At 36.7% G+C, this 27,800-nt stretch overlaps 3 protein-coding genes across 3 annotated transcripts; all 3 read left to right on the top strand.

The window, feature by feature from the left end:
- The first annotated feature begins 1,561 nt into the window (after window positions 1–1,561).
- LOC115920462 lies at window positions 1,562–8,289 on the top strand. The gene is made up of 5 exons (XM_030976259.1): window positions 1,562–1,706; window positions 5,415–5,729; window positions 6,764–7,105; window positions 7,589–7,885; window positions 8,273–8,289. Exons 1-5 carry the CDS (start codon window positions 1,652–1,654, stop codon window positions 8,287–8,289), a joined length of 1,026 nt encoding a protein of 341 aa, XP_030832119.1. The 5' UTR covers window positions 1,562–1,651.
- A 120-nt stretch (window positions 8,290–8,409) lies between these two features.
- Window positions 8,410–21,024, top strand: LOC115920504. The gene is made up of 8 exons (XM_030976318.1): window positions 8,410–8,674; window positions 10,100–10,390; window positions 10,793–10,870; window positions 11,087–11,221; window positions 11,623–11,679; window positions 14,799–14,903; window positions 17,157–17,227; window positions 18,439–21,024. Exons 1-8 carry the CDS (start codon window positions 8,533–8,535, stop codon window positions 18,715–18,717), a joined length of 1,158 nt encoding a protein of 385 aa, XP_030832178.1. The 5' UTR covers window positions 8,410–8,532; the 3' UTR covers window positions 18,718–21,024.
- A 3,672-nt stretch (window positions 21,025–24,696) lies between these two features.
- Window positions 24,697–27,800, top strand: LOC588867 (28S ribosomal protein S14, mitochondrial). Its single transcript, XM_011678126.2, has 3 exons — window positions 24,697–24,812; window positions 26,354–26,521; window positions 26,839–27,800. Exons 1-3 carry the CDS (start codon window positions 24,732–24,734, stop codon window positions 27,019–27,021), a joined length of 432 nt encoding a protein of 143 aa, XP_011676428.2. The 5' UTR covers window positions 24,697–24,731; the 3' UTR covers window positions 27,022–27,800.

The following is a 27,800-nucleotide window of genomic DNA, read 5'->3' as shown; positions in this document are numbered from 1 at the left end:
CAACATAAAAAAAATCTTCTGGAAGGCCATGCATGATGGCTCAAGGCATGGGAACACATTTGTTATGTTGGGAACCGGGGTAAAATGCAATAAATTATTGAACATTTATTGCATTTTCTGTTTTTGTTTTTTTTATTTATGGAAACTGCCCCCTACCCTAGCCCCCGCTGCGTACAGTCATTGTTCAGTGACAAAGCAATGGCCTCGTAACTGTGAGGCCCCAGGATAAAACCGTGTCGATGTGCTATATTAGTGCCCTTTTGTGGGGAATTAATCCTCATTACTGTCATTTATGACTTAAATTGCTGTTTTTGTCGTCTTAACCCTTAAAAGGCCGCCGGGGTTGATTAGGCCATGCAACAGCCGGAAAAGGGGGGGGGGGGGGCGTGGAGACCCCCCACCATCTTATCATGGCCGTAAAGCAACAACAAATCTATACGAATATATAGGTGAAAATGTAGATGTTTTATAACTCAAAACATTAAAAAAAAAATGTTATAGATGTTACATTGCATTTTGTATAATTTCTAAGTTTTCAGAAAAACTGCAGGGGCGGGGCGAAATACGCCCCCTCCGGCCCTTAGGGCGATTAGAGAACGCTCGAGAAATATATGAGATAATTATTGTGCAAGCGCAAGATCGGATGTAAAGTAAAATCATCATACTTGAAATACAGTTATTACATAGAACAAATAATAAAAGCAACCAGTTAAAAGTACTCTTCAATGACACATTAAAGTCCGAAATGTAATGAGCAAAATACAAGTTACAAATAAGTTTTCTTTTTAACAGTGATTTAATCTGCAGAATAGACAATACCTTCCCACACTACGATTTCTACATGGATGTCGGCTTCACATATCACGCATACAATATATAAAATAAAGAATAAGCCTCATCGACACAAATGTACAATTTAAAAATTACGATAGAATTTTTATTCAAAAGTCACCTTCCTAAAGATGCTTTATCTTATATTCCTCATTATGTTTTAAATGGTTAATAAAAGCAGCTCTTGATACTCGGAAACTTCCAAAAGAAAGAATAGTATTGTTGTGGTCTAGTGGATAAGTCGACGGACTGTGGATCACAGGGTCCGTGGATCGAGTCCTGCCGCGGCACTAATGTCCTTTGGCAAGACATTAATCTACATTTGCCACTCTCCACCCAGGTGTTAAATGGATACCGGTAGGAAGAAATTCCTTGAATGATGTGAGCGCGGAAATCGGCTGCCTAGCAGAGCCGAGTGATATTCGGAGCGCCTTGAGCACTTTGGATATGTGCGGTGTATAAATATCGATATTATTTATTATTATTATTAATTACTTTCCCTCTCGTGATAGAAACACAATCAACCTGATCAGTTACTATAGAACAAATGAAGAGTAATTAACATTAAGACTGGACGTACGAGGAAGTGAAAGTAAAAAAATATATTTTCAAGTGGAAATTACTGTAAACATTAAGCTGTTGTGACTCGTATTTTATAGCATGCATATACCAGGGATATGTGATCCCTGCATAGACATTATAGGAAATTGCCTATGTTTATATGCCGGTATAGACACAGTGCAGTTTGAGCAGTCTTGTATAAGGCTCGGTTTTAGTGTGTGCCAAATGTATATTAACATTGAAGTATTTTCATTCCAGAATGACGGGATATATTGGATTATACGTAATGACGTTCCTTTTGGTCAAATTATCTAGTAAGTAGCCGAATCTTCTCCTTTTGTTTTTGAATGTAAGCCTATTTTAACGTGACAAAGAGAAAGTTGGAAACCTAATCTAAGATGTAGATCACAAGGAAACAATGCGGTTTGTGTCAAGATTGGCGACTCACCAACTTGGCTGCTGGTAGTAATATAAGTCGTATGGTCAATATTGTTATGAGAGTATATGCATAATCATAACATGTTAGGAGCACGTGGCTGGTGCTACAGAACTAGCTATCCCTGAGAGGTTCAAACCATATCTTAAAGCTTAGTCCTCTCACCCGCCAGGCAGCAACCTTCCAAGGAAGCCCCGGATTGAACCGAACTGCCTAAGGTTTGCAGCAAGTACGAAACTCAGAGACTCTGACCTGTGTACATGTTGTCAAATTCAGACATTTGAGCATGTTCTGAATGAGTGTGCTGTAGCAGGACCCCATTGTCACCTCACTAAAAAACTGTTATCATATTTAAACGATTGTCAGTCTTAAATAGCTATGGTTGATATACGAAAAGATAAAGATATGGCTGCTAATACTAGCCAATATTTCATTTGCTCTGAATCAGTAAACAGAATAGAGTGATCTAGTGAATGAAGCGATGAGCTTTGAAAAGTGAATAACTTAGATTCAAGTCCACGTCCTTGAGCCAAAGTGCCTTTGTTATACATCCTCAATGCTAGTTATCTATCGTCCCTTTTCCGGCAGCTTTCTAATATGATTTTTTTTCCTCCGCTCTTTGGTCCAATGAATCAAACACTGTGTTCGTGCAATGATTTAGCCTATTAGAACCTTGTTGATTATCATGATTATGCACTTCTTTCATATACAAGTGCATGTAGTCTGAATCGCACAGGCTTCAAACTAATACTTTGATAGTCCTTCTTATATTGTCAATCATAAAGCCTACATTATATATTATGTTGCATTGTTCGTTGGATATTTATCCTTATTCTTCAGTAACTAAAGTAATCAACATAAACCTCCCAAAGTATTTTTCGGTCGTTTAATAATTCAGACGATATGTTTATAATATATATATAATTTTATCCGTTATCATTAAATAAAAATGCCTTCAAATGAATGAACGTTTGTGATCCATGTTAGACTTGCCTCGACTGTTTAATCCTACATCAATACGCTAGCGACCTTGTTTAAAAAAATACAATATATGCATGGAAGTTTGTGATATATAGAGTGAGAGAGTGAAGAAATATGAATACTGTGAATGCATCGAGGGAAATCTAATGTACAACATGGAAGACACTAATACATAATTTTAATTTGTTTGTCTCTCTGGAATATTCTTAAATACATTCGATCTGTCATATGCTTATCGAAATTGTGACTTACACATATCATGTCAGCACCTTCTTGTCTGTCATTGTATGTTATCCTACAAGAGTTATTAGTAGTTTTAAAAATCACATCATTACAGGTTCCGCATGAGATTTCTGGGGAAAGATGAGTTCTTCTTCTTCTTCTTCTTCTTCTTCTTCTTCTTCTTCTTCTTCTTCTTCTCCGCTATAAGTTCAGGCCGCCGTCGGGTGTAGTGTCGTATACTGATTGTACGAGAGTGTGGAGTGTGGAAAGTTTAGTTTGCAGTGGAAATAGTTTATAAAAGGTTGATCACACTCATTTTGATATACATCGATGTCAAAAATAACTTAGAACCAGCTTAGAACCACGGACGACAGCATGCTTATATATCAAAGCAAGAGGCACCGACAAACTTACGATTGCTCAATGCTGAAACATTACTGAACTAATACTAGGCCTGCTAGCCTCTCACGTTGGTCACAAATTCGTGTACAAGACCTCCTCAATGATATACAGTGAAACCTGTCTATAAAGACCACCCAGGGGAGACAAGAAAAAGTGGTCTTTAAAGACAGGTGGTCATTATATACAGGTTTCTTCAGTACATGTTCCAATGAGAAACCATTTTCAAGGTAAACAACAAAAATGGTCTTTGTAGACAGGTGGTCTTTCTATACAGGTGGTCGTTAAAGCAGGTTTGACTGTATCACTAAAAGTGGACACGTCTTTAAGAGTACATGTAAGGTAGTATTTGGAGTAGTTGGCCCCTCTATATATTGTTAGACCTAAATAAGTGTCAAGTATTTTGGTACATGATCACGTTTACACATGATTATGCTTGATAAAGGTATTCTCCATAAAGTAAATAAAGGTGTTGGTTTCATGTAATTTATTCCTTCAAAGTGATGACAAAGACTTATTTCTATTTATAATCAGTGCCATTTAACAAAGAAACATTTATAATTTTGAAATTGCTAATTCATATAAACTGTAAAAATGAAGGTATTGGGAGTTGTTTTTTTTTATGCGTGTGCCGGTAATAATATTAGAAAAAGCGTAATCGATTAAGCTCTTTTAACGCAACAGTTATACTTTCATAACAGAGACTGCACATGTTTATCCACTAGGTATATCTTTCCCCATCTGATTTTAATAAACTTTTGTTCAGTTCTTGTTCGTGAACAAACAAAAGAAATGAAATTTGGCTTCACGAGGTGCCTCGATTTAGCTAATGACTATGTTACGTGGAAAGAGCAATCATTCTTCATAACAACATTTAGGTTTAAAAACTGTCATAAGTCACTTGACTCGTTTTCAAGTGTTCCCTCAACACAGCACTTGAGGTATATTATATTTTCCCGAGAATGTTTTGAGGTAAGATCATTCGTTATCAAAATACAATTAGCTATTTCCATACGACCCAACCTTCATTTCCTTTTATTCAAGGGTGTCGATTTGTATCCGTGGTTGGGGGGATGATAGGTGCCAAAATATTTTCGGCAATGGATTAAAGCAACCAAGAGGTAGAAGCGTGTGACAGGTTGCACCCCTCCCCCGCGAAGCGCGGAAGCTTTGACGTTTCATTAAATTATTAGAGAAAGAAGACGATTCGTTGGACCGTTCTCGACTCTTAATCCTTGTTTGAATCAAGTTCCCCTCCTCCGCGCGTAGCGCGGAACCTCTGACGTTTCATCAGATTATTAAAGAAAGAAGACGATTCGATGTACCGTTCTCGACTCTAAATCCTTGTCTGAATTCAGTTTCCCCGCTCCCGCGCAAAGCGCGCAAGCTGTCTCCTTGTCTCCGATCTCATCACGAATTCGTCAAAGAGTTCATCTATGTTTACACTGTCCAGGATTGTCTGATGTGCATTGCAGATTGCTACTTTTGCGCTTCGCGCTTAACATTTAGCTCGTTGCAAACACTGCGTCTTTGCATTTGGCGCACTGCATTTCTATGATACTGTTGATTGAACAAATTGAATTTAATTAAAACTTATTTTATATGTGTATTTTATTTTGAATGTAATTTTGTTTTCTGGTTTAAACATGTATGATTTGCATTTGTGGAATAAAGTTAAAATTATATCAAGTAAAACTAAAATCTAAGATATACCATTTTATAAAGGAACCGATAGCGATACTATGTAAGAGTGTAAAAAGGGCTTTGCTTTTAGCAGTGAGATGAAGTGTCATGATAAAAATAATCATCCAATCTGAAATCCTTTGAGCCATATTCTATTAGCACATTTCGACTTGTCGCTATAGAGTTGTCTTTTTAAAGAGGAAAATGAATATAATCATTGGCATTATTTAGCAGATTTTAATGTTTGAGTGTGTTTTGAAACTCGCAACCTCATTCTTTCGTTCATCTTATTCCTTTGCAGTTCAGCAACAAATTACGGTCCCAACTGGTTCCAGTGTCAGACTCTCGTGCGCATGTGCCAAATCTAGGTCCCTCCACACTTCTGTCCAATCACCGATCACTTGGACTTTTACGTCATCGTCTGGACCAATATGCATCGCTAATTGGACAGGCGTAAAGAAGGATGCCGTATCTTATTCATCGACCACTAAGTATCGCATGGTAACAAAACGTTGGCTCAAAGGCGACCTTGTTATCTCCCACACATCGCCGGCAGATCAAGGAAACTACACATGTGAAATCACTAGACGGTGTACTGTTTTATTGGATATCAATGGTAAGATTTGTATAAGCCATAGCCATCAAGGCATCCTTTGATTGAACAGTACAACTTTCAAAATCATATTGGCCTATCCATAATAACTTTCAAAAGAACTGCCCTTTAAAGTCATATTAGTTGTGTTTTATAAGCAAAAGACATCTCAATTCCTTTATTTCTATACCAGACTGGATTTTTCGTTTAAAAGTATTAATAGTCCAACTTGACATGAACGATTGTAGTTTAGATTGACAGGAAATGTGGATGCAGTGACCTGGAAAAAAAAAATCGGTGCCTTGAATGCTTTCCTTTTATTAGACCAACATGAATGAGGAGAACTCATGATTTTTTAATATGTTTATTGGGCATCAAACCTTCTTGACTTTGTAAACGCAAAATGATAAAACAAGTAAATTTGAACATGTTGGGACACATCAACGATTTACCATTTCTTGGAGGACATACCATTTTTTTTAATGGCACCTGGAGTCCATGGCCTCTCGGGTACTTGGGGCATCTCGTGACAATAATATAGTTTCAAAACTAAGTTGATAATTAGGTGCTTAAGAATGAATTATGGTGACATCGAGCGGAAACTAACAATTTAGAGAGTTTCATACTCGATGAATAATAGCCCCTTTCAAAGTGTAATATATTGATAGATATCATGACCCTGTTTTTCCTCTCATTATATAGGTCTCTGTTTCGCTTCATAAGCCATTCCCTCGATCTTCTACCATGGATTTCCTATCCAAATTATGATTGAGGATTACATCGATAATCCATGTCTGTAATTTTCTTAAATCCTTTTTCCCCCTTCATATTTCGATAGGGCGTTTTCTACTCATTAGTGAGCATTAATGGGGTCATCAATCAACAATGCAAGCCCCTTTGCTAAATCCAAAGTTAATACCAATAACGAAAACAATGACTTGGCTTTACGAGACATAGTTTAAGGAACACATTTTCGTAACAAATTTGTGCACGTCTCGTATACAAAATCCTTTTAATCTTGCTATTTTAGTAAATTCATTTATTTTTTTCTGTTCTAGTACCTGTTTCAGAGGTCTTTATAACCATCAACAGAGGTCCTTTTCTAAAAGCTGGAGATGTCGTGACGATTGCGGAAAACGACCGCGCCATTTTCAAGTGTTACTCAATAGGCGCCAAACCAGCGGCAAGCATCACGTGGTCACTCTCGCGTATACCAATCAGGATCCAAGTTACGAGTGTGTCGTTCAGCAGCTTCACGTACAAAGGTCGCTATGATGCTGTCAGTACACTGATTGTAAGGCGTGCGACCATGCTAGGGTACAACGACCAACCGTTGACATGTCGGGGTTCGGGGGCTAGAGCCTCCATGGCCAACTCGTCAGTTTGGCTGCGTATTGTAGGTGAAGTCCGTCGACATATAAAATACGTTCATTATAGCTGCATATTGCTACAGCCATACATAAAAATGTACATCTTTATTATCTTTAAAATGTTTAAGAAATTAAAAAACTGTTTATGAATATTTGCTAGCATAGCATTATAGAATGCATATGTACAGAGGGCTCAAATATACGTACTCTAAAAAAAAAACGATAATAGTATACCGTTTAACTTTTGCACACTAGATAGCCTAGCAATACGTAGATATATTCAAGTATCTTGTATTTGTTTCCTTTGCAATATTAGATGACAAAGACTTTGTGAAAATGTTTTTCACCAGTGAACCTGGCAGTTAATGACATAATGAAGTAGAAAAGTAAGATTTCATATTGACATTCCATCTCAATATATAAATCTATCCTGCCCTTAAAGATGTTATTCGGTAACATATATCGAAATAACTGATTACATGTATTTATTTTCTCTTGAATTCAACCTAACAGCTCCTCTCTCCCCACCAACGATCACGGGGAATACAAACATTACCCTCTCTACTACACAGCGATCCGTCTTCTTGAGCTGCTCCACCATTAACTCCTACCCTCTGGCTATCATCCAGTGGTCTGTTGGAGGTGAAGATCATAGTTCTACCATCCATCATCAGGAGAGGTTTGGACGATTCGATGTGACCGCTCATCTAGAGCTGGTAGTAGATGGTAGTGATGATGGGTTGGAGATTGTTTGTAAGGTTTCATCTCCATTGCAGACTTTGAACAAGTCAGTCACATTGAATGTACTTGGTACGTATAGTTTGTTACGATCATAATTTGAATGTCAACTATATAAATTGTTGTCTACAATTAAGTCTTATGGTTTATTTGCCATTGCATACTTTGAACAAGTAAGTCAAGCTGTGAGTTCGTGGTAAGTCTTGTTCTTCTTCAGATGGACATACAGATAAATAAAGAAATAATCAGCTTTACCAGCTATGAGATGGTCGCGATAGAGGTTTGGGGATTCGTTTTATTGTCTTCTTCCTTGTCTATGTCTGTTTAAGTCCGAAGAGAGAAAAAAAAATCAGGGTGAGGATATGACATGCACGAAAGAAAGAAGGAAAATGATGTCGGGAATAAATGATCAAACTTTATTGATATAAAGTTCAATTTTCTCGTTTTTTTAAATCATAGGAACAATTTTCACGTAAAACTTCAAAATTGATATATTTTTCATTGCCGGGATATGGTTGAACTCTTGCAATATTCTTGTTTGAGGCGCTTTCCTAAACTATCCATATAACTTTACAGCCCCTCCACTAGGTATGACGGTTAATTGGACAGAGAAGCCCGTGAAAGAGGGGGACTCCTTGACGGTGCTCTGTACAGCATTTGGCGCCAATCCCAAACCACATGTATACTGGGAAACCTCATCACACAGAATCAATGACGTCATGCGGCGGGATGGGAATACAGCCACGAGTTTGCTCCGTCTTTCACCCGTGACTAGAACAGACGCGGGCCTATACAGTTGCCTTGCTGACAACCAGATAGCCTCTGCATCAATCATCAGGAGTTTTACACTAAGAATTTACTGTAAGGAAAATATGAAGTCCAGTAATCAAGGAATGAGTGATAATCCCGTCACAAGGACTCTTAGAAAATTAATGAAGAAAGAAAACTTAATACCATTATGTAATGATAGGTCATTAAAATTTTCGGAATTTCACAAGATGACGCACATGGCTATTGAAATAAGCTTAGGTTGGTTTTTCGAAAATCCTTTAAATAGTTTTGCAGTGAAATTTGTATTAGGTTGTTTTTTCAATAGCAATAGAAAAATGTCAAAAGTGAACTTATCATCAAGAGTTTTACACTTAGAATTTATTAATATAAAGTCCAGTAATCAAAGAATTGAGTGATAATCTGCTCCCAAGGACTCTCAAGAAATTAATGAAGGAAGAAAACTTGATACCATATTGTCTAGTTCGGATTATGTAATGATTTTTCAATTTTCAAAAGTATTTGTTATCGTGATTCCTATATTCATTTATTCCTTTATTTATTTTTGAATTCAACTTTAGTTCAATTAATTGAGGGAAACATCAGAAACGACTACACAGTGTACTGAAAATTACTTTTAGTTGAAGAGTAAATTTTGCTTCAGTTAATGATTCCGCCTTGAAATGTTTACTTCTTCAGTCACCCTTTAACTAACGTAAAATATAAACCGCATCGTATGATGAGCAGCTTAAAGGTAATACAAAGTTTTGGAAAATTTTGAAAATTGGCTGGATAAAGATTTTCTACATTTTTGAAACATTTGGATGCCTCTGTGGATGTATTATTTAGGCACTAAAAAAATTAGCCCCTTTACACTTCTGCTTCCGAGAAAAATTGAATATCAAAATTTACCGGTGCCAGGTAAATTTCCGTAATTTTCAGATAGCGCATACGGCCATACAATGGTACTGTAGCCGCGACCATGAAAATCTCAGAATATGTAGTTGGGTTTTTAATTTTCAAACGAGAATAGCCAATCGGTCAATTTTAGTCAAGAAACATGGTTTTACAGCTAAATTAATATCTTGACCTTGAGAGGGAGCTTTACAACGAAAGGAGTTTATTATTAACAATTTCATCACTTTAGACACGATTTCAACCGCGACAACGATCACTGAATATTGTAAGATTGCATATGGTTCCAATATGTTCATTTGAACCAAATTCATGACCCCATACCAAAACTTTGTGATACCTTTAAAAGTTCAATATATCGGTTAGCTAATATGGCTAGTTGTTATTTCTGTAGTTTCTTAAATTGCCTCAAATACTTATTGATCCATGAACAAATTTTTAGAGCTGAGTACTGAAACCGTTGAAACCTGTAATTCCATAAAGACAAATTTGTCATCAAAATAATGAATCAGAATAGCAACATTATATCTGAAAAACATTATGATCATGTTACTCTTTGAAGTAACTTTCTCATATTTAAAATATATTTTTCTTCGAATTTAGATGAGCCAAATATCATAACAACATTGCGAACCATGACTATTCCACGATACGAGGACACATTCAACATTACCTGCATCGCAGAAGCAATACCACTTCCTGTAGTTGAATGGACGAGTCCATCTTATATGACCAACCTCTCCCGACCTATCACAGAGGTATTCGGTACAACGATTGTGAGTCTCATGCAGATACCAGGCGATCGAGGCAACCTGCTGCCTACCACATTCAACATGACTTGTTCAGCAAGTAATATTGTTGGAAGAACGACATGGACCATTGAAATCAAATATGGTAAATTTGTATAGTACGAGGGAAACTATGGTAACGACATATGTTATTATAAACCAAAACTTTAGGACTTTGTATTGTTTATTCTTTTGATTTTCTAAATAAATGTTGTGAAGAAACGTTTTCTCTTGTATATATGCACTAACTTGAAAGACCAACAATAGATAAAAGAAGTCGTTAACATATAGGGCGAGAGATATTGGGAGGGGGAGGGGGAGTAAGAAGAGGAGGAATAGAGAGAGAGAAAGAGAGAAAGAGAGAGAGAAAGGGATGGAGTAAGATGGTGAGTATAGGAGACTACAGTAACGAGCAAGAATTATTTTCCCATATCGTTTCATTCCAAAGCACTGTTTAATGTACGAGAATATAAATATACCTTTTCTTGGTTTCACATGTCACTTTCAGGCGAGGTCTCCGATGATGTAGATGAGGACGTCGACCCGACAGCTCCCTTAACAGTAGACCTACCTATTCTCTGTGATGGTAATATTCATTTTATCTCCTGTTTACACTTTTGGGACAATAGGCCTATAACATTATGATGAACTTACTACTCCCACCGATCGGATAGTTATACTATTTGATTTGTTTTTTTAATTACATTTATTATCCTCCATGTTTTTACCAACGTCATAGATTTAACGTCATACAAATGAAAATAATCATGTGATTAGCATTATGTTTTTGTTTCTCGAACAGATAACCCACGTGGGATTCCAAAGATGCCTGTGGAGCGCCCACTTTTGATTGCATTGATTTCAGCCTGTTTTGTCTTCTTACTGATAGTCTTAGTATGGCACACGAGAAGGAGGTTAAAAATGGACGAATTTTGGGGTGAGTAAAAGGAAAATAGAACAAGACCAAGATACAGCCAAAATTCGGGACTGAATGACTCCTCCTTTCTTGATAAAGATGTGTTGATTTCCTTTGACTCGTGTGAGGCGCAAGTTAATAGTTCCAGACTGAAGTCAATGAATATACATCCAGGCAGGTCATTCAGCCTAAAATCTAGGCTAGATAAAATCCTCTCTCCCTCTTTCTTTTTTTTTCTTCTTCCCACTTTATCCCTCTTCCTTAATCTGAAATGAGCTAATGCTCTAATCACACACTCCCATAACATGATGATTTCATTTGAAATATTGATAAACTGGAGGAAGAAAATATAATATTTATGTTCCATCCAGACACGTAGCAATTATATTCATCCTTCATGATGTTTCTTTTCTCTGACGCAGTTGTCCGTAGGGAAGGATTCTACGTTGATATGAACAGAAGACGAGCTGGCATACCAGGTATGGAGCAAAATATAAATCATTTATCTTCGTTTTGGGTATTCATTCTACTCAAAAGTTATGATGACCTTGGTAAACAGTTACAAGCCATCAATGTTTTGATCTATTCTAGCCCTAATGACGTATGAATCATAATTACTCAACTCCTTTGATTAAGGACATCAAGCGGAAGCTCAATAAAAATACAGTTTGAGGTGGATCCAAAGAAAATGGGGAGGGACCGTGGAAGAAATTTCAAGCTTCCTAAATGCTTTCTATTGGAATAAAATCCTAATGGAATAAACTCCTAATACAGAAAAAACACAATCAAAACGTCATAAAGCTAAATATAATATTAGCAAGGGAATTGAAAATTAGCTTTAAATCACTTCGTTAAAATGTGGGATTATATTGCCTCAAGAATAATGCAGTGTAGGTTTGCAAACCGGCTTTCGAACGTGCTATCTTCCCGATTAAAACAATATTTTGTCTTACCACTAGACAATCGAGATGTATATTGCTAGGCCTTATTGACAACCCACCCATTATTTAATGTTTTCTCACAGATCAATTAAGAAAGAAAGATCAGATACGTGTTACCATTCATATAAGTATACTAATTCTCCCACCCGGAACAAAAAAAAAGAACCTTTTATTTTCCAAGTTGGTGGCTGGGGAATTTGTTGTAGTTACTTGTCAGAGAAGTGGGTATCTGAGCCCCATTTTTTGTTTGTGATAATTTTGTTTAAGATGTATGCCTTCCCCGTCAAAGAATTATTCATCCGCCACTGGTTACCTCAGACCTTGTTTTCTGCGATGTTATGGTTAGCAAAGAGTTTTTATTTAATATTTAATGTGAAATGTACCAGAAGCAAAAGCATATCACGTGGCATTCATTATAAAGCGTTCAATTAAAGCCCAATATGTACAATCTTGCCCTCATTATAAACCATAAAGATTCATCTTTGAAATGTATACAGCTGTCAACATGGTCGAATTAATTTTTCGTATCATGTTGACATCTCTCAGCCCCCCCTTCTTCTCCATTAGACACTTTTTTGGTCAGATGATGAGTATTTCATCAGCCGGAGGGGGCTATCAATGATATATGCTCATAGCAAGGAAAACACATCCCAAAAGGGAGCCCAATGAGAAAATACAAAGTAATGCCCTCTGTTTCGCGGATATGGTATTTGTAACATCCCATGACCATAATCAGGAATACACGTTGGAAAAATCGAATTTACACAAAAACCCCAGTATAGAATGAGAAGTGGACAGTGCATCGAAGAAGACAAGAGGAAACTGAGGGAAAAAGAAGAGACACGAGCCAGAAAATAATAAATGAGGCATATTTAAAAACATAAAATAAATGAATAGTATTTCGGAAAGGCCGTTGCAGTGTGGTCATAACATTATTCCTATAGAATGGAATGAAGGAAATATCCTATTCTTGATGCTGGATAGCATCAAGTTCTTATCGTTCATAGTATTGCTCATTATCAACACATATTACATTTAACAATACATATTCATTCCTAAAGAAATCTAAAACCTCAGTTTTATTTTTCAGTGACATAAGTCCATGTAGTCCTAAAGCATCAGTAAGCCCCTAAAATCAATATCCCGGAATTCTGTGGTTTTTGTTGTTTCGTAAAATGCTCATAAATCCAAACAGCTGCTGTTGTTTTCTTTGATGGTGTTCATTTGTTTTCTGTTCACAATACATAATGATGAAGTGATGCCTAAATACTATGACGCTTTATAAATCTATCATGACAGATTAATGAACACATATCACATGAAACATTTCAACAAAATATTTCAATTAGGTACATCAAAACAACGAAAAGTCCCACAACGACCAAGCCCCATTTCCTCATGAAAAAATATAATTGCAGGTTACGTCCAACTGTGGACAAGATTCATCACAGCTTGGGTTCACCTAAGCAGTCCTAGATGTGAAAATTTAGCCATTTATCACTCGATCTTTTACCTCTAGGGACAACACTCATCTATTGACCTAATGACCAGTATAACTGGGTCATAGTGTGACGTACGTGACCACGGGGGCATAGTCACAAGGTCATTAAGAAAAGACTATTATCATTAACTTTTATATCTTCGCAATTATTGTAATGATTAATGCTTCTTTACCTAATTATCTTCTTCCACTTTTTGATTTGTTGCTTTCCCATTAGGGAGCATGGATCATTTTACAAAGATCACTTCTCCCAAAGTATTTTCCACCTGTTCTCTTATTTGTGCCTCTTCTCCTCTTTCCTTCTTTCTTGCTCTTTATCAACTATTTTCCTCCTCTCTCTTTATACTACACTCTAGTAGAACCGTATGCCCTCTCACCTTATGCACCCTCTCTTATGTCTCTAGTTCTCTCTCTCTCTCTCTCTCTCTCTCTCTCTCTCTCTCTCTATCATCTCTCTCTCTCTCTCTCTCTCTCTCTCTCTCACTCTCTCTCTCCTATCTTCTTTGTCTGTATCTCCTACCCCTGTTCTCCATTCCTGTCATCTCTAACCCCTGCTCCCATATCCCCTCTCTTTCTCATTGTAATTCTTCCTCCATGCTAAACTCCCTCTCACTCTCTCTCTCCCTCACACACCACCCACACACCCATACACCCACACAGATACACACATTCATACACTATCTCCAGCATGTCAAATGAAATATCACCCTCTCCCTCTTCTTCATAATTTATTCTATCAATTTTTCTTTCTCTATATATTATAAGTTTTTATTTTATACATTAATTGTATTTCTTGCCCTTCCCTCTCCTTTCTCTCTCTCTTCTTTTACCACATGTCCCTAATTTTGGCCCATATTGTCTCTCCCCCTCTCTCTCGCTCTTCTCTCTCTCCCTCTCTCTCTCGCTCTTCTCTCTCACTCCCCCTCTCTCTCGCTCTTCTCTCTCACTCCCTCTCTCTCCCCATCCTCTCTCTCCCTCCCCCTCTCTCTCTCTTCTTTCTCCCTCCCTATCTCTCCCACCTTCTTTATTAACTCGGTGAAGGACAAAGAAAGACTACATCTCACCGAAAAGACCACGTAGCAAATAAGTATTTTCCTCACTTATTTATACATGCTATTACTGTGACCCTGTCTCACAAATTCTTTTCTTCCAACAGGAATACCAACAGTAGATGAATTAGAAGCAGTAAGCACCACGACTAGTCCACGACTCACCCCTTCATCGGGAGCATCCATTCGATTTGAGTTCGTCTCTCAGCAAAGTAAGTTTAGCACGATCGCAAAGACTTTCGAGAAATCAATTCAAGAGCAATTTCGATACCCTATTGTAAATGTAAATGCCTTAGAATCATAAACGCTATACATGATACGTTCTTGTTATGCTCGCACATTTCATTAAAAGGATCCGGTAACTTTGTCTCAGATTCTAAAACAAAATCCTGGATTTAGCTCATACTGCAATGAGAATTATAAACCTTTAGGTCAGTCAGGAACCCCATGACTTTTACAAGCCGATCGCCTGTCTGATTATCAAGATATTTATGATTGTAAATCGAAACCAAATTGTGCGTTTTCTTAACGGTTTTCATAATACTACGGTCTATTGGAGAAAACGAGTATAGTAAAACCGGTCACTCAAAGGTTTTTACTTTTTGAGGCACTCCTTGAATATTTTGAAGCGCAATTTTTGTTAAGGCTTCAATATTACACCATATCAGAGACACTGATAACACGTAGGGCTGTGCATCTCAGATTTAACATTGTTGAACGATTAAGTGACTAGAAAAGTCTCCTGAAATTGCCTGAGTTTGCTTTTGTTAGTCTTTGCGATCGTCTTGTTTCGACATTTGCATTTGGCTTGTCACTAGATAACTAACTAAAGTAGTACTTGATGTAGTCTACGTAAAAATAATCCTATATAGGATATCATTTCAAAGAAGATCCGTTTCGAATTTCTAGTTAATATTTTGATTAACGTCATGCTAACGTCATACAAATGTCAAGGGAACTGTTTTGTAACAGAATATCCCAATATTGTGATGTTTATTTAGTAAACTTTTTTACTTCATGGTTTTGAATAATAATGAACCCAACTTACGAACATGGAATCCAAATAATAGAAAATTCACGCCAATCAAATTGGTTTGTTGTATCAAAGAAAACTAAAAAAATCGAGGAAACACTATGAAAAAAACAAAAAAAACACTTCACATTATTTTAGTTTATTATACCTTAGACAAGAAGGTCAACAATTATATTATTGAGAATAAAAATAATAAGATATTCAAATAATAACCCTTCAAACCTCCTTTGATACACAAAACAGAATCTTGAAACACTTAATAATAAGTGTTTCAAGATTCTCTTTTGTACAATGGCGTGGAGAACCACAAATCGAAGATTTCTTTTAACATCAAATCTTAACGTTCCGCTGAAAATTAAATTATGTGAAAAATGCTATTCACGTATATAACTTCCAACTTAACTTTTCAAAATTAGGCCGTGAAATATGTTATTAAAAAGTAAAACCATAAGATAATAAAAGTATTCCAAATATCTTTATAATCCCAATGAAATTTTGAATAATCACGAGATGTTACAAGGACTTTAAGAATCATGACTCTCAATAGTGCAATGTGAAAAATGCTATTCACATAAATGCTTGTTTCCTGTTTTCTAGCGGTCGAAATAAAGGCAACGATTGCGTCACTTAAATCGGATCTCTATGCAAAACATCTAACACCTCACATTTGCCTAAACAGAGAATTTAAAGGGGATTGCTACACACACCCCATGTGACGATATTGTGATTGAACGGATATTTCTCCACAATCGTCCTGATATTGAGGACAGTTTTTGCATTGAATCATATGTAACATTCAACACATTTTTCATGGCGTTGGTTCGCAGTGTACATGAACATTATTTACGAATATTGAAAGAAATTTGGCATTAATTTCCTAAATTACTCAACAACATAGAAAGCTATAGAACTGAAGATGGAATCAAATTTCTATTAATCAGAATAATGGCCACTAGGCTGTGAAGTCTCATGCATCTTAATACTCTTCAGGGAAACAATGCACGTACTTGGAATTTTGTAAACAAAGGACTGAGTTGATTGAAAATGACATTGTTTTATTCATGAACATGAAAGAATCTTATACAAGTTCGTGAACATGAAATGATTCAACTCACGTAAGTGTACGTTGTAAAGTTAACAATGATAAGTTTAAAGTCACATACAAAGTTCCTGTCATCTGAAGAACAACAAGCTAACATTAGTCACACCTTCGTAATAAATGCAAACAATTAGGCAACAGGATACAATACAGATGATATTTAATAGGAAAGATGTATTCTACTCATCACAACAAATTCGTACAGGTTATAAGGAAAGAAAGTAATCATGCAAAGTAAACAGTGTCTTACTGTGTTTTCAATGACCTGGAACACTGCAGATAGAGTATCTCAGTCACTATTAATTAGTTAATATGACCTATTTCTTTCTGCAGGTGTAGAGAACACATATGACGCGATACCCGTTGTGAGTGCCATGCCATCATCAGTGCAGCCTAGGAGAAGGGTACGTTCTTTATAATGTCACATATCAAACAAATAATGAATGGTTATGAGTTCAATAGTGCGGATATTTTGAAAGATTTTAAAAGATTAACATTTTATTCAAAGAGGCGTCAGCCGAGTTGAATAGAATTAACGTTGATCTTTCAACGTATGAAAATACTTGCACTATTAACGAATGAAAAACATTCATTATTTGTTTTAGACAACATCAAAGAAGATCTAATAGAGTAATAGAACGTTAATCAACAAATTATGCTTTACTCCTTATATTTATTAAAGTTGGAGTCAAGCCTTCTCGATTACATTCATATTGCCTTCGCGTCAGATACACACAGAGATACGCGCACGGCAGAGAGGTACGCAGTCTGCATAACCAAAAATGCACTCTGCATATAACCAAAAATGCACGGTCGTGCAATATAACATCTATTGAATATCACGTGACCAACAATCCCCCAATCAAATGACAAGGATCCACGTAGGTGTTGTATAAACACTGCTATTCTCTTGCTTTGAAATCTATCGCTTTCTTGAAAAACCTTCATAACCTTGTGAATGTACCCTAAATCCCCCCTAAATACGATGAATAATAATAAATATGGAGGGCCCATTACGTTACGTTTCTTAGTTAAATGGTTTAAACCGATATTGACGCCATTAGAAATATCTCTTTTTCATTCCATGTACAGTAACGGGTAAGATCGCAATACATATTTCTTAACAGTAAAGCAAAAATTTTACAGCGAATTCACGTCCCTTTTAAAAAGGCATATTGGAACTGTGATCCAATATTTCCTTGTGTCGTTTTTTACATAGTTGACAGTGGCGGATCCAGGGGGGGGGGGGGGGGGGGGGGGGGGTGCACGTCCCCCCCTCCCGGCCAAAAAAATATGTTAAAATCAGCCCTAAAATCACCCAAAATGTACTGAAAAACAGAAACGTGCCCCCCGTATCCCAAAAAAGTATTATTTTTTTTTTTTTTTTTAAATAAAAAAATATGCCAATGGGTAACCTAAAAAAGTGTCCCCCCTGACCCTCACGCTGGCTGAGTCGTTGCTATTTTGGGGGGGACTAAGACAAATTATTATGTTCTCTTTCCCACCTTGTGCCCCCCCCCCCCGGTAAGAAATTCCTGGATCCGCCCCTGGTTGATATTTTTCACTCAGTCGCTCTCCGCAGTCGGTAATCCATTATTATTATTTTCTTCTTCAGAGAATACGTTCAGATGATGGGTACTACTATGATGTACCACCGGCACCTCGAGGTTTCGATACCGTCCGCCGAGTACAGTCCCGGAGATTACCGACCGTGCCCACCATGTTCATTCCTCCTGAAACCATGCAGGCCGTTCTAAGAAGTCTTAGCAGAGATACGGGTGAAATGGAAAGACCCACGCTAGAGCATCAACCTGGTGGACGATCAGAGACAATCATACGAGAAGAGGTTCGGCTTTTCAAGAAGAGCCAGCTTCGAAGGGTTCTGTCTTTGTAGAACAAGATGAGGTCTACTTCGTCAACGAATGCTTAGGGTCCTGTTTTTTTCTTTAAGAGGACTTTGACAGGTCTTTGTGAAATCAAATGAGGTTATCTTTGGTGAGGCATTATTCCTCACTACCAACCAGGTCCCTCGGAGAGGACCTAAAGCCGTCGGCCGTCTGGTTGCTTACTTACAAGCATTTATGCTTTCTTAGCAGTCAGGTAAAATAACCATCACATCACATCATCATTTGTTGAGAGGACTTTGAGTCGGAAAGTATCGACAATAAGCTACCATTTGTCAGGAAGTCTCACAGTCGAGGAAAAATAGTGATGTAAAGTCAAATGAGGTACAGTTCATCAATAAGGCTACACGTGGTTGGATGTTAGAGTCAGATTCGACACTGTCACAAAGTCATGTTTGTCAAAAAGCCCCGGGACCGTGTAAAATCAGATGAGATACAGCTTGTTATAAAATATATACATTTTGATGGGTACAAGAAGGCTCAGACTCGACGGAAGCTGTCATCGTTTAACAAGATGGGGTCCGTGGCACTTTGTAAAATGATGTTCAGTTTAGTCGGGTACTGTCGATGTAAGACATAATTAGGTTCTGCTTATCAAGAAGACTCTGATCAGTCGAGGGATGTAATAAATGTAATGGGAATCACCCTACATTTTCTTAGAAAAGGTTCAGCTTTAACTGACTGTTAGTTTAGACAATAAACGTCAAGGTAATCGCTCACTAAGATAGAGGACCAGCTTCGGCAAAATGAGTCTTAGTTTGCCAAGAAACGCTACGCTCCTAAGGACATAGGATGATGTTCATCCCAACAATTAAAAAAAAATAAAGATCACTCAATCTTAATTTCACATACCTTTGCATATATTTAATTGATAAAGACTTTGAAGAACCATTTAACTTACAGTTCTAGGACATTCAGTTGCACCTGTTGATCGATTTGCAGCGTAAATACCCAACCAAGTTCATTAACTTTTATCTCATAGATTACGGCTATCACAATAGAAAAAAGCCAAGTCTTATGAATTTATTGAGAGCTATTTTACTATCTTCTCAATATTATTTTCTATAGATGGGAGTAAAGTTCACTGTTAATGTACAGCATTTTGTAATTTGTATACGATGTTTATGTGTTATACACTAAATAGTGACAAAAAGAATTACTTCACCTGATAATATAGTTGAGAAACAAACCAAAGATTAAAAAATTAACAAACATTTTACACCTATCAGAAATCTTAACCCATAGACAGTATGAAAGTTTATAGCATGACGTTTCTACACCAAATTAATGAATACAAATCCTGTAAATCATTTTTGTGAATTTTACAAGGCACTATGAAAATCACAGTCGTTTATTGTTATGAAAAATAACATGAATGTTTCCACCAATTCCTTTGTCTCTTTTTTGTTGTTTTAATTATCGACAAATTTCCATTTCTTGTGAATGATTTGGATTTAGTTGTCTTTCTTTCCGTCTTTCAATTCGTATTTATTTTACTCATTACTCATTCAATATCCTTATCCTCGATAAACGAGTCTACAGTTTAAAATGTCATTATCATTAAATAGGACCCAAAATATGAATTGTACGGATATTGTTCATGTTAACCTGTTTTATTTTGCATCATTAGTATGTTGTATTAGCTTCATTAGGTTACCAACCAGGGACATCAAATGACATTATAAGCTGCATTAATGAAACACCATTGTGACGTCAACATCTCTTTTGGGAGAATGCATAAAACATGGGGTATTCTCAGTGGATTAAGAAATTTGTCACCACAGGAACATAGAATGATTACTTTTCGTTTAATCCAAGTCCAATCTCTGTTCACGACTTATATTTGAATATTTGAACTCACATAAATGTACACGATATACAAAAAAAAAATTAAGTGACTTATTGTACAGAACTGAGTGTGTTTTTGTCGTATGAGTTTTGGGTCAAATGAGATTAACAACTATAAGGAGTATCTTTAATAATAGTATATGTGATAAAGGAAACTTACGTTACCGATGATGGTTTAAGAACGATGTAACAGTATGTTAACAGTATAAGCGATGCATTAACATAAATCATTTGGAGTGTCAAGTTTTGTTTGAAAGGATTTCTATAATCTACTCTGGATCGTAAGCATTCTATACCAATGGGTATGAATAGGTGAAGGGGTTATGACTGTGACTGTGACGCATCGAGAGATGCGAATCAAATGAACATTTTTGGTTTTGTATATAATCTACTTATAATGTATATTTTGCAAACAGCCCATTTATATAACCACGATAATCTATTTTCAATAAAAATTCGTAGGATATGAATGAATTACTTAGTTATGGGTGAATTATTTAAACATAACAGACCTTTTTGCTATCATCGCCTTAAAAGTCGTTTCTTCTATATAAGTTTGATCACTGCAACCAGGTTTTATTTAAAAATAAAAACATGAGATTGTGAAGAAGGACAAGAAGAAGAAGAAGGGGAAGGGGAAGGGGAAGAAGAAAAGAAGAAGAAGAAGAAAAGAAGAAGAAGAAGAAGAAGAAGAAGAAGAAGAAGAAGAAGAAGAAGAAGAAGAAGAAGAAGAAGAAATAGAAGACAGAGAGAAAGAGCGAGGGGAGAGAGAGAAAGAGAGATTGATATATAAAGAATAGATAAGAAGTTTTAAAAGATAGAGAGAGAAAGAAAAAAAATAGGTAGGGATTAAATGAGATAAAGAAGGAGGGGAGTATTAGGGAGAAATAGAGAGAGAGAGAGAGAGAGAGAAAGAAAATGTGTACCAATGAACAAAAGGATTCACACAATTTATCATAATGCTACGGAAGCCCATTAGTGCCACCTACGAAATAAATTTAAGAGAAATTATCTGGCGGCCGCCAGATAATTATCTGGCGGCCGCCAGTTAATTATCTGGCGGCCGCCAGTTAATTTCTCTTAAATTTATTTCGTAGGTGGCACTAATGGGCTTCCGTAGTGAGACATCTTTGAGACATCTGTAATCCAGTTCAAGCGGGGTAAGGGGCAGCATATGACTTTGTTTTGCTCGATTTGGACAGTTAACGCGACGTAGAAAATACCGGCACTTAACACTGTGCGGAGCCAAATGCAGATTTTACCGACTGACGCGCTGGATACGCGTCGCACAGGAGCGTATAGCTTTAGCTAGATGAACAAACGTACATTGGACCTATCCATTATAGCAAATGGGGGTGTATGATGTTAGGCTCATAAGCCTAGCTGTGTACAGTGGAAATTGGGACTCGGACCATCAGAAAAATATATTAATTTGTTAAAATTAGAGTGCATGATATCAGTATTTTGATCACACGGGTCTCCTGAACATGTGGTACAGCTAAAGAGAACGTTGTATCAGGGATATGAGAGTAATTCCTGGTTGTATGTATTCTGCCGTGGCACACACACAGGCCCCTATACACCCCAACGCATCACACACACAGTAGGCCGGCCTATATCAACCCAGGTCGGAATTCCAGTTGAAACCAGTAGGCAACTGGTACCAGTTAAAACCAGTAAGTCAACTGGTACCAGTTGAATCTACTGGTTTCAACTGAAACCAGTAGATTCAACTGGTTTTTAATATGGAAATTGAAACAACGCTAACTGAGACCAGTTGATTTACCAGTTCAATTACCAGTTGATTTACCAGTTGATTTACCAGTTGAATTTCCAGTTGAATTACCAGTTGATTTTTCAGATGATTATCCAGTAATCAATCAACTGATAATCAATAATCATTAATAGCCTCTGGTCACTAACTTGACCACGTATACTGACTCTTGCAATTACCCCATCACAATGATCATTTGAAGTAGATTACAGATGTGTATTGTGTGATATGACATATATTGTTCGTGCATACATATATACAAATTTATACTCTTTATTTCTGGTTAGTAATTACATATATATCAATATATCTCATTTTACGTCTTAAATCAGATGAAAAACATGATCAGACATGTGTAATATATTTGTCAATAATTAACTAAGAAAATGTAAATCACAAAATGTATGTGCATTGTCACATTTCCTTGAAAGATCATGATAATTATATTTTCTGTGAAAACATGCAAATCATGAATATTCATAAGATACATTGAACTGGTTTTTCAACTGGTAAGTCAACTGGTATTCGTACTGGTTTTCAACTGGTAAATCAACTGGTAATTATCTACTGGTTTTCAACTGGTAAATCAACTGGTAATCTTACTGGTTTTCAACTGGTAAATCAACTGGTAATCATCTACTGGTTTTCAACTGGTACTCATCTACTGGTTTTCAACTGGTAATCATCTACTGGTTTTCAACTGGAATCAACTGGTAATCATCTACTGGTTTTCAACTGGTAAATCAACTGGTAAACATCTACTGGTTTTCAACTGGTAAATCAACTGGTAACCATACTGGTTTTCAAATGGTAAATCAACTGGTAATCATCTACTGGTTTCAACTGGTAAATCAACTGGTAATATCAACTGGTCTCAGATGTCAACTGGTATTTCTACTGGTTTCCAAATTGTATCAACTGGTATCAACTGGTACCAGTTAAGACCAGTTGAGACCAGTTGAGACCAGTTCAAACCAGTAGATACCAGTTGGAAATCCTTACTGGTTTCAACTGGTATCAACTGGAATTTCGACCTGGGAACACACACGGCGTATTAAGCGCATACAATGGCAATACAGTGCGCGTAGTATACGGTACACTGCACTAGTACACGCGTATACCCTGCATGTCGAATGGATACAGTCCGGAATCCTGTCACACAACAAAAATCTCTTAATCATGGCTATACATACCTATAAATACATCTTAATTTCACTGATTTTGAAAACGTATTGTTATTTATGATATGGAAAGATTTGTTCCTATATAATTATTTTATAGTTTGGTTACATTCATTTAACTAATAGATATGAATAAGTGGCGTTTTGTTACCATTAAACGTCATGCTCAATTAGACATCAGCGTTGTAATAGAGCGAGCAATACATAGCTATTGCATACGCGCATCGACTTAAGAAAGCCACTTCAGGTTGTATTTTCTTACAGACATAACAATTTGTCAAGTCATTTTGACGGACCTATTTTTCAAGCAATCATAATAAATCTAATATATTATGAAAGCTGAGGAAATGACCTGTGTTCTCGACATAGTATATACTTTGTAGCTTATACCGTTCGGGCGCAAGTCCAATGGAAAAGTCACACAGGGGGCGTAAACAAGCACTTTTCTTCTAAATTACGCTTAAATCTCTTCCAAATTCTACCCATAAGTGTTTTGAAATCTTAAAAATGACGGAATTATCTATTTTCAAAAATTATTAAAAGTTACATGATTACAAAGAGGAAATATCAGGCATTTTATAGATGTTGGTATCTATTCTGGACAGCCTCCACAACTAATGCTAAACCTATCAAACCCGGCCAAAGTACGATTTTTCTGATTCCTTCCCATGCCTTTATAACGGGCGCTGAAAATCTCTTTCTTTAGTGCGGACGGGTGAACGCTTAACTGTCCCATGAAATTGATATGGCCGGGTATTTCCCCTAATTTGTCATACACGGACCCCATAAAATAACCTGGATCATGTTTTGCTGGTCAGAAAATGTATAGAAGTGGCCAAATATGTGAGGACCCTACGGAATCGTGGAAGTAAATTGTGTATAATGCGTGATTTGTGCTACTTTTCTATATTTTATAAAATGTAAATTGCTAACCATTAGATTCACAGATCTTGCATCCGCTGTAGACCTGTGCCTTACGAAATAATGTATCTGTATATGGAGATTGATGTTATACAGGTAATTCAATTTCACTTCAAATGAGATGTAAACTGTAAGAATTATTTGATGGATCCGCCCCTGGTGACTACCCCCCCCCCCCCCCCACCCCCACTCCCCGTATACCCCCTCCTCAGCCAAGCGACCCGAAAATTATGTTCTAGCGCCACTTACGACGAAAAGTCATACATGTGTGATTACGAAAATGGAAACTGTCCTGAGAATTTGTTCCAAACCATTGCAGAGTACACTATGTAGACTTCATGTTTTGTCTAATCCACATTCGGTAAGTACGGTAACGTAAGAGCATCCCGATAATCAGGTTAATAATGTAGATGCCTACCGTTGGATCCGTTGTTCAGGTTGAAGAAATTGTGGATAATGAAATGTGAATATTGTCTTTGGTCCCACATGTATAATTTCATGTAAGCCTATGCCTCAAGGCTCAAGTTAGCGATTAGAGCTGAGATCAAATCGCCCTCGCCTCGTCAAGGACAAGATAATGAATTAATTTTTTTTTATCAAGAAAACAATATATTTTTGCACTGTATAATGTTGAAGCTGTTTCTAAATGACTGTAATCAGCTAGTCTGTGACTTAGACTAGATCATCTAGGCCTAGACTAGGTCTACTCTTCGTTAAGGAGAAGAAGAACACTTTTTTTAAGTCGCTCAAGTCACTCTAGGGCTAGGCCTAGGGAGTAGGGGAGTCGGTAAAGAGGACCAAGAAAATACAAGAAAGTGCCATGTATTATAAATGTAAAGCCTTTTGATTGATAGTGAGGTTATCAAACTTGAGATTAGTCATAACTTTTTATAATATGCGGCCCTGGACTTCGCTCTTCAGGAGGCAGGAGGAAGAAGATCAAAAGAAATAAATTGTGGAATCTGAATCTGGAAATATTATGGCTTATCACTCCTGCTGGAGTAAATCATATCAAAGACATGTAAGACTAAGAAGGAGAGGAAAAGAAGAGGAATGAGAGGAAAAGAAGAGGAAGAAGAATATAATAAAGAATAAGCTCAAGGTAAAAAGACAGAGACAAAAATTATACAAAGTCAAGGAGAAAGTCACATAACAGAAGAATGATAATTGAGGTAATTCATAGATCTATATTGGAGTTGCTTTGTATCCTTGTAAATGTAAAGTTGTAATTGTGATGTATGTTGTATGTATTTCTGCAACATCAAAAGGCAGAAACTACATTAAAGGTACTAGACCTATGTCCCATTTGCAGGCCAAAAAAATGAAAAAGTTAAATTCCAACTGCATTTGAAAGATAATAATAATTTAGAACTTCCCTACAAAAAGTGGGGCTTGAAAATGTCTTCAAGTGGGAAAATAATGACTATTAGTTGTCAAATCGACTTTAGAGCTATAGAGCCCAAAAGTAATAGTCTGATTTTCAGACAATTGTACCGAATGGTCATACGTTTTATGCTCCGCAAACATTCAATCAGTTTAATCTTGGCCATCACAAGAAGTGGGTTATTGATGTAGACAAATGCTCATGTACCCTTTACAACTCTTTTCATGTATGTTATTACCAAAGAAGAAAAAAAGCCAGTCAGTCACTCAATAGTGTCTGACAGTGAAGTCTAGCAAGTAAACAGGTTTCTTGCATAATTTGAATATGAGGACACTGCTAACGTTTAAATTTCACAGATAGGACATAGGTCTACATGTACATGACATATTCATAATTCCTGCAAAGTTCTACAGAATTTGAGGTTGGCTGCAAAAGGGACATAGTACCTATAAAGAAAAATAAAGGAGTTAATAAGTAGGATTAGCGACTTTTTATTTCTATTCTATTTTAACCAACAGTGCAGTAGCCCTTTGACTGCTGTGGGTGCCATGTTTACCAGGTCATACTATGCTGATTGGAAGATGATTAGAGATGTGAAGAGAAGACGACTTGTCAAAGAACATCACAGGGACAGACTACGCTTCAACTGTATCCGCAAGAACACCATCCTCCCAGATGAGATACGAGTAGGTCACTCTACAATATACCATACTTCTAGTTTGGGATGATGGGATGTGATTGAATGTGTGAGGTATTGTCTAAATGTATGGTTAAACTTCCAGTGCCATAAGCAGTCAATCTTGCCAAGAATACAAATTTTGATAATGCAAGAAGAAAGGAGAAAGTGATATTTTTAGTGAAAACTTAGTATTACAACCAGGGCTGGTCTTTGCTGCCCATACAATGCATATAGATCTTATTAAGATTGCTAATATTGTAACACAGCCATGCTTTGAAATATTTTTTGTTTGGTTCTGACCATTTCTCATATCTCTTCTTGCAGGAGGTTGCAGATCAAGAGATAGCAACTTTCCCTCGAGACAGCTGCCATGTTAGGATACGTGATCGATGTGCCATCACTTCAAGACCAAGATCTGTTCTCAAGAGATGGAGACTCAGTCGTATCGTATGGAGATCCATCGCTGATATAGGAAACATGTCAGGCGCCCAAAGATCTACGTGGTAGACAACCTATTGGAAGTGGACGATGTGCAGTGAACTGACATGAGAAGAGAGGAATTTGAGACCAATTCTTGTTTTGATATTTGCTGCCTTATGTTCAAAGACGAGGCATTTGAAGACCAACTTATGAAAGAAGAGCAATGTTACCTGTGGTAGAGAAAGGACATGAGATATGAGGTTCTTTAGAGATATTGGCTTTGTTTAACTCATTAGCTGTGGGAACCGGGTAGTCCCTTTATAAAACCTATGGGGATGAGAGAATTTAGTAGCTATTGGGTTAATAACAGGAAAACAGAGAAAGTTTACACCTTCATTTCACCTTATACATAATAAGATACGATTGCAGTTGTTTTTCATCTTCCGTTAATACATGGAATCTGAAGAAGAAAAAAAAAAAATCATTTTTACCTTGGTGCCAGAAGGATCTTTGTAAAGAAGCTATTTTACCCCCTCACACTCTCAAAGTTTAAAACAATAGAGTCAAATTAAGTTGTGTATGTTTATCATTTAGTATACAGATGATTAGATCTTTCCTTTTCATTGTTTCTGATCCCCCATAATCCATTTGACACTTTATTTCCCCTTTCTTTTCTTTTCTTTTCTTCCCTTCTTCCACAATTTACTGGAAAACTTTATTTAATTCTGAACAAAACAAAAACTGTACTTGTGTATCGAAGACCATGCGTTATACATTGTATATGTTCATGAAGTTATGAATTGTACAATAAGTTTGTACAATTACTGACAATAATGTATAATAAAGAGCATAAACTCCCAATCACA

This window comes from Strongylocentrotus purpuratus, unplaced genomic scaffold (assembly GCF_000002235.5).
Source record: "Strongylocentrotus purpuratus isolate Spur 01 unplaced genomic scaffold, Spur_5.0 spur5_contig_870, whole genome shotgun sequence".
Taxonomy (NCBI): Eukaryota; Metazoa; Echinodermata; class Echinoidea; order Camarodonta; family Strongylocentrotidae; genus Strongylocentrotus; species Strongylocentrotus purpuratus.
Note: the sequence above shows the minus strand (reverse complement) of the source record. Positions and strands in the feature narration are given on the sequence as shown.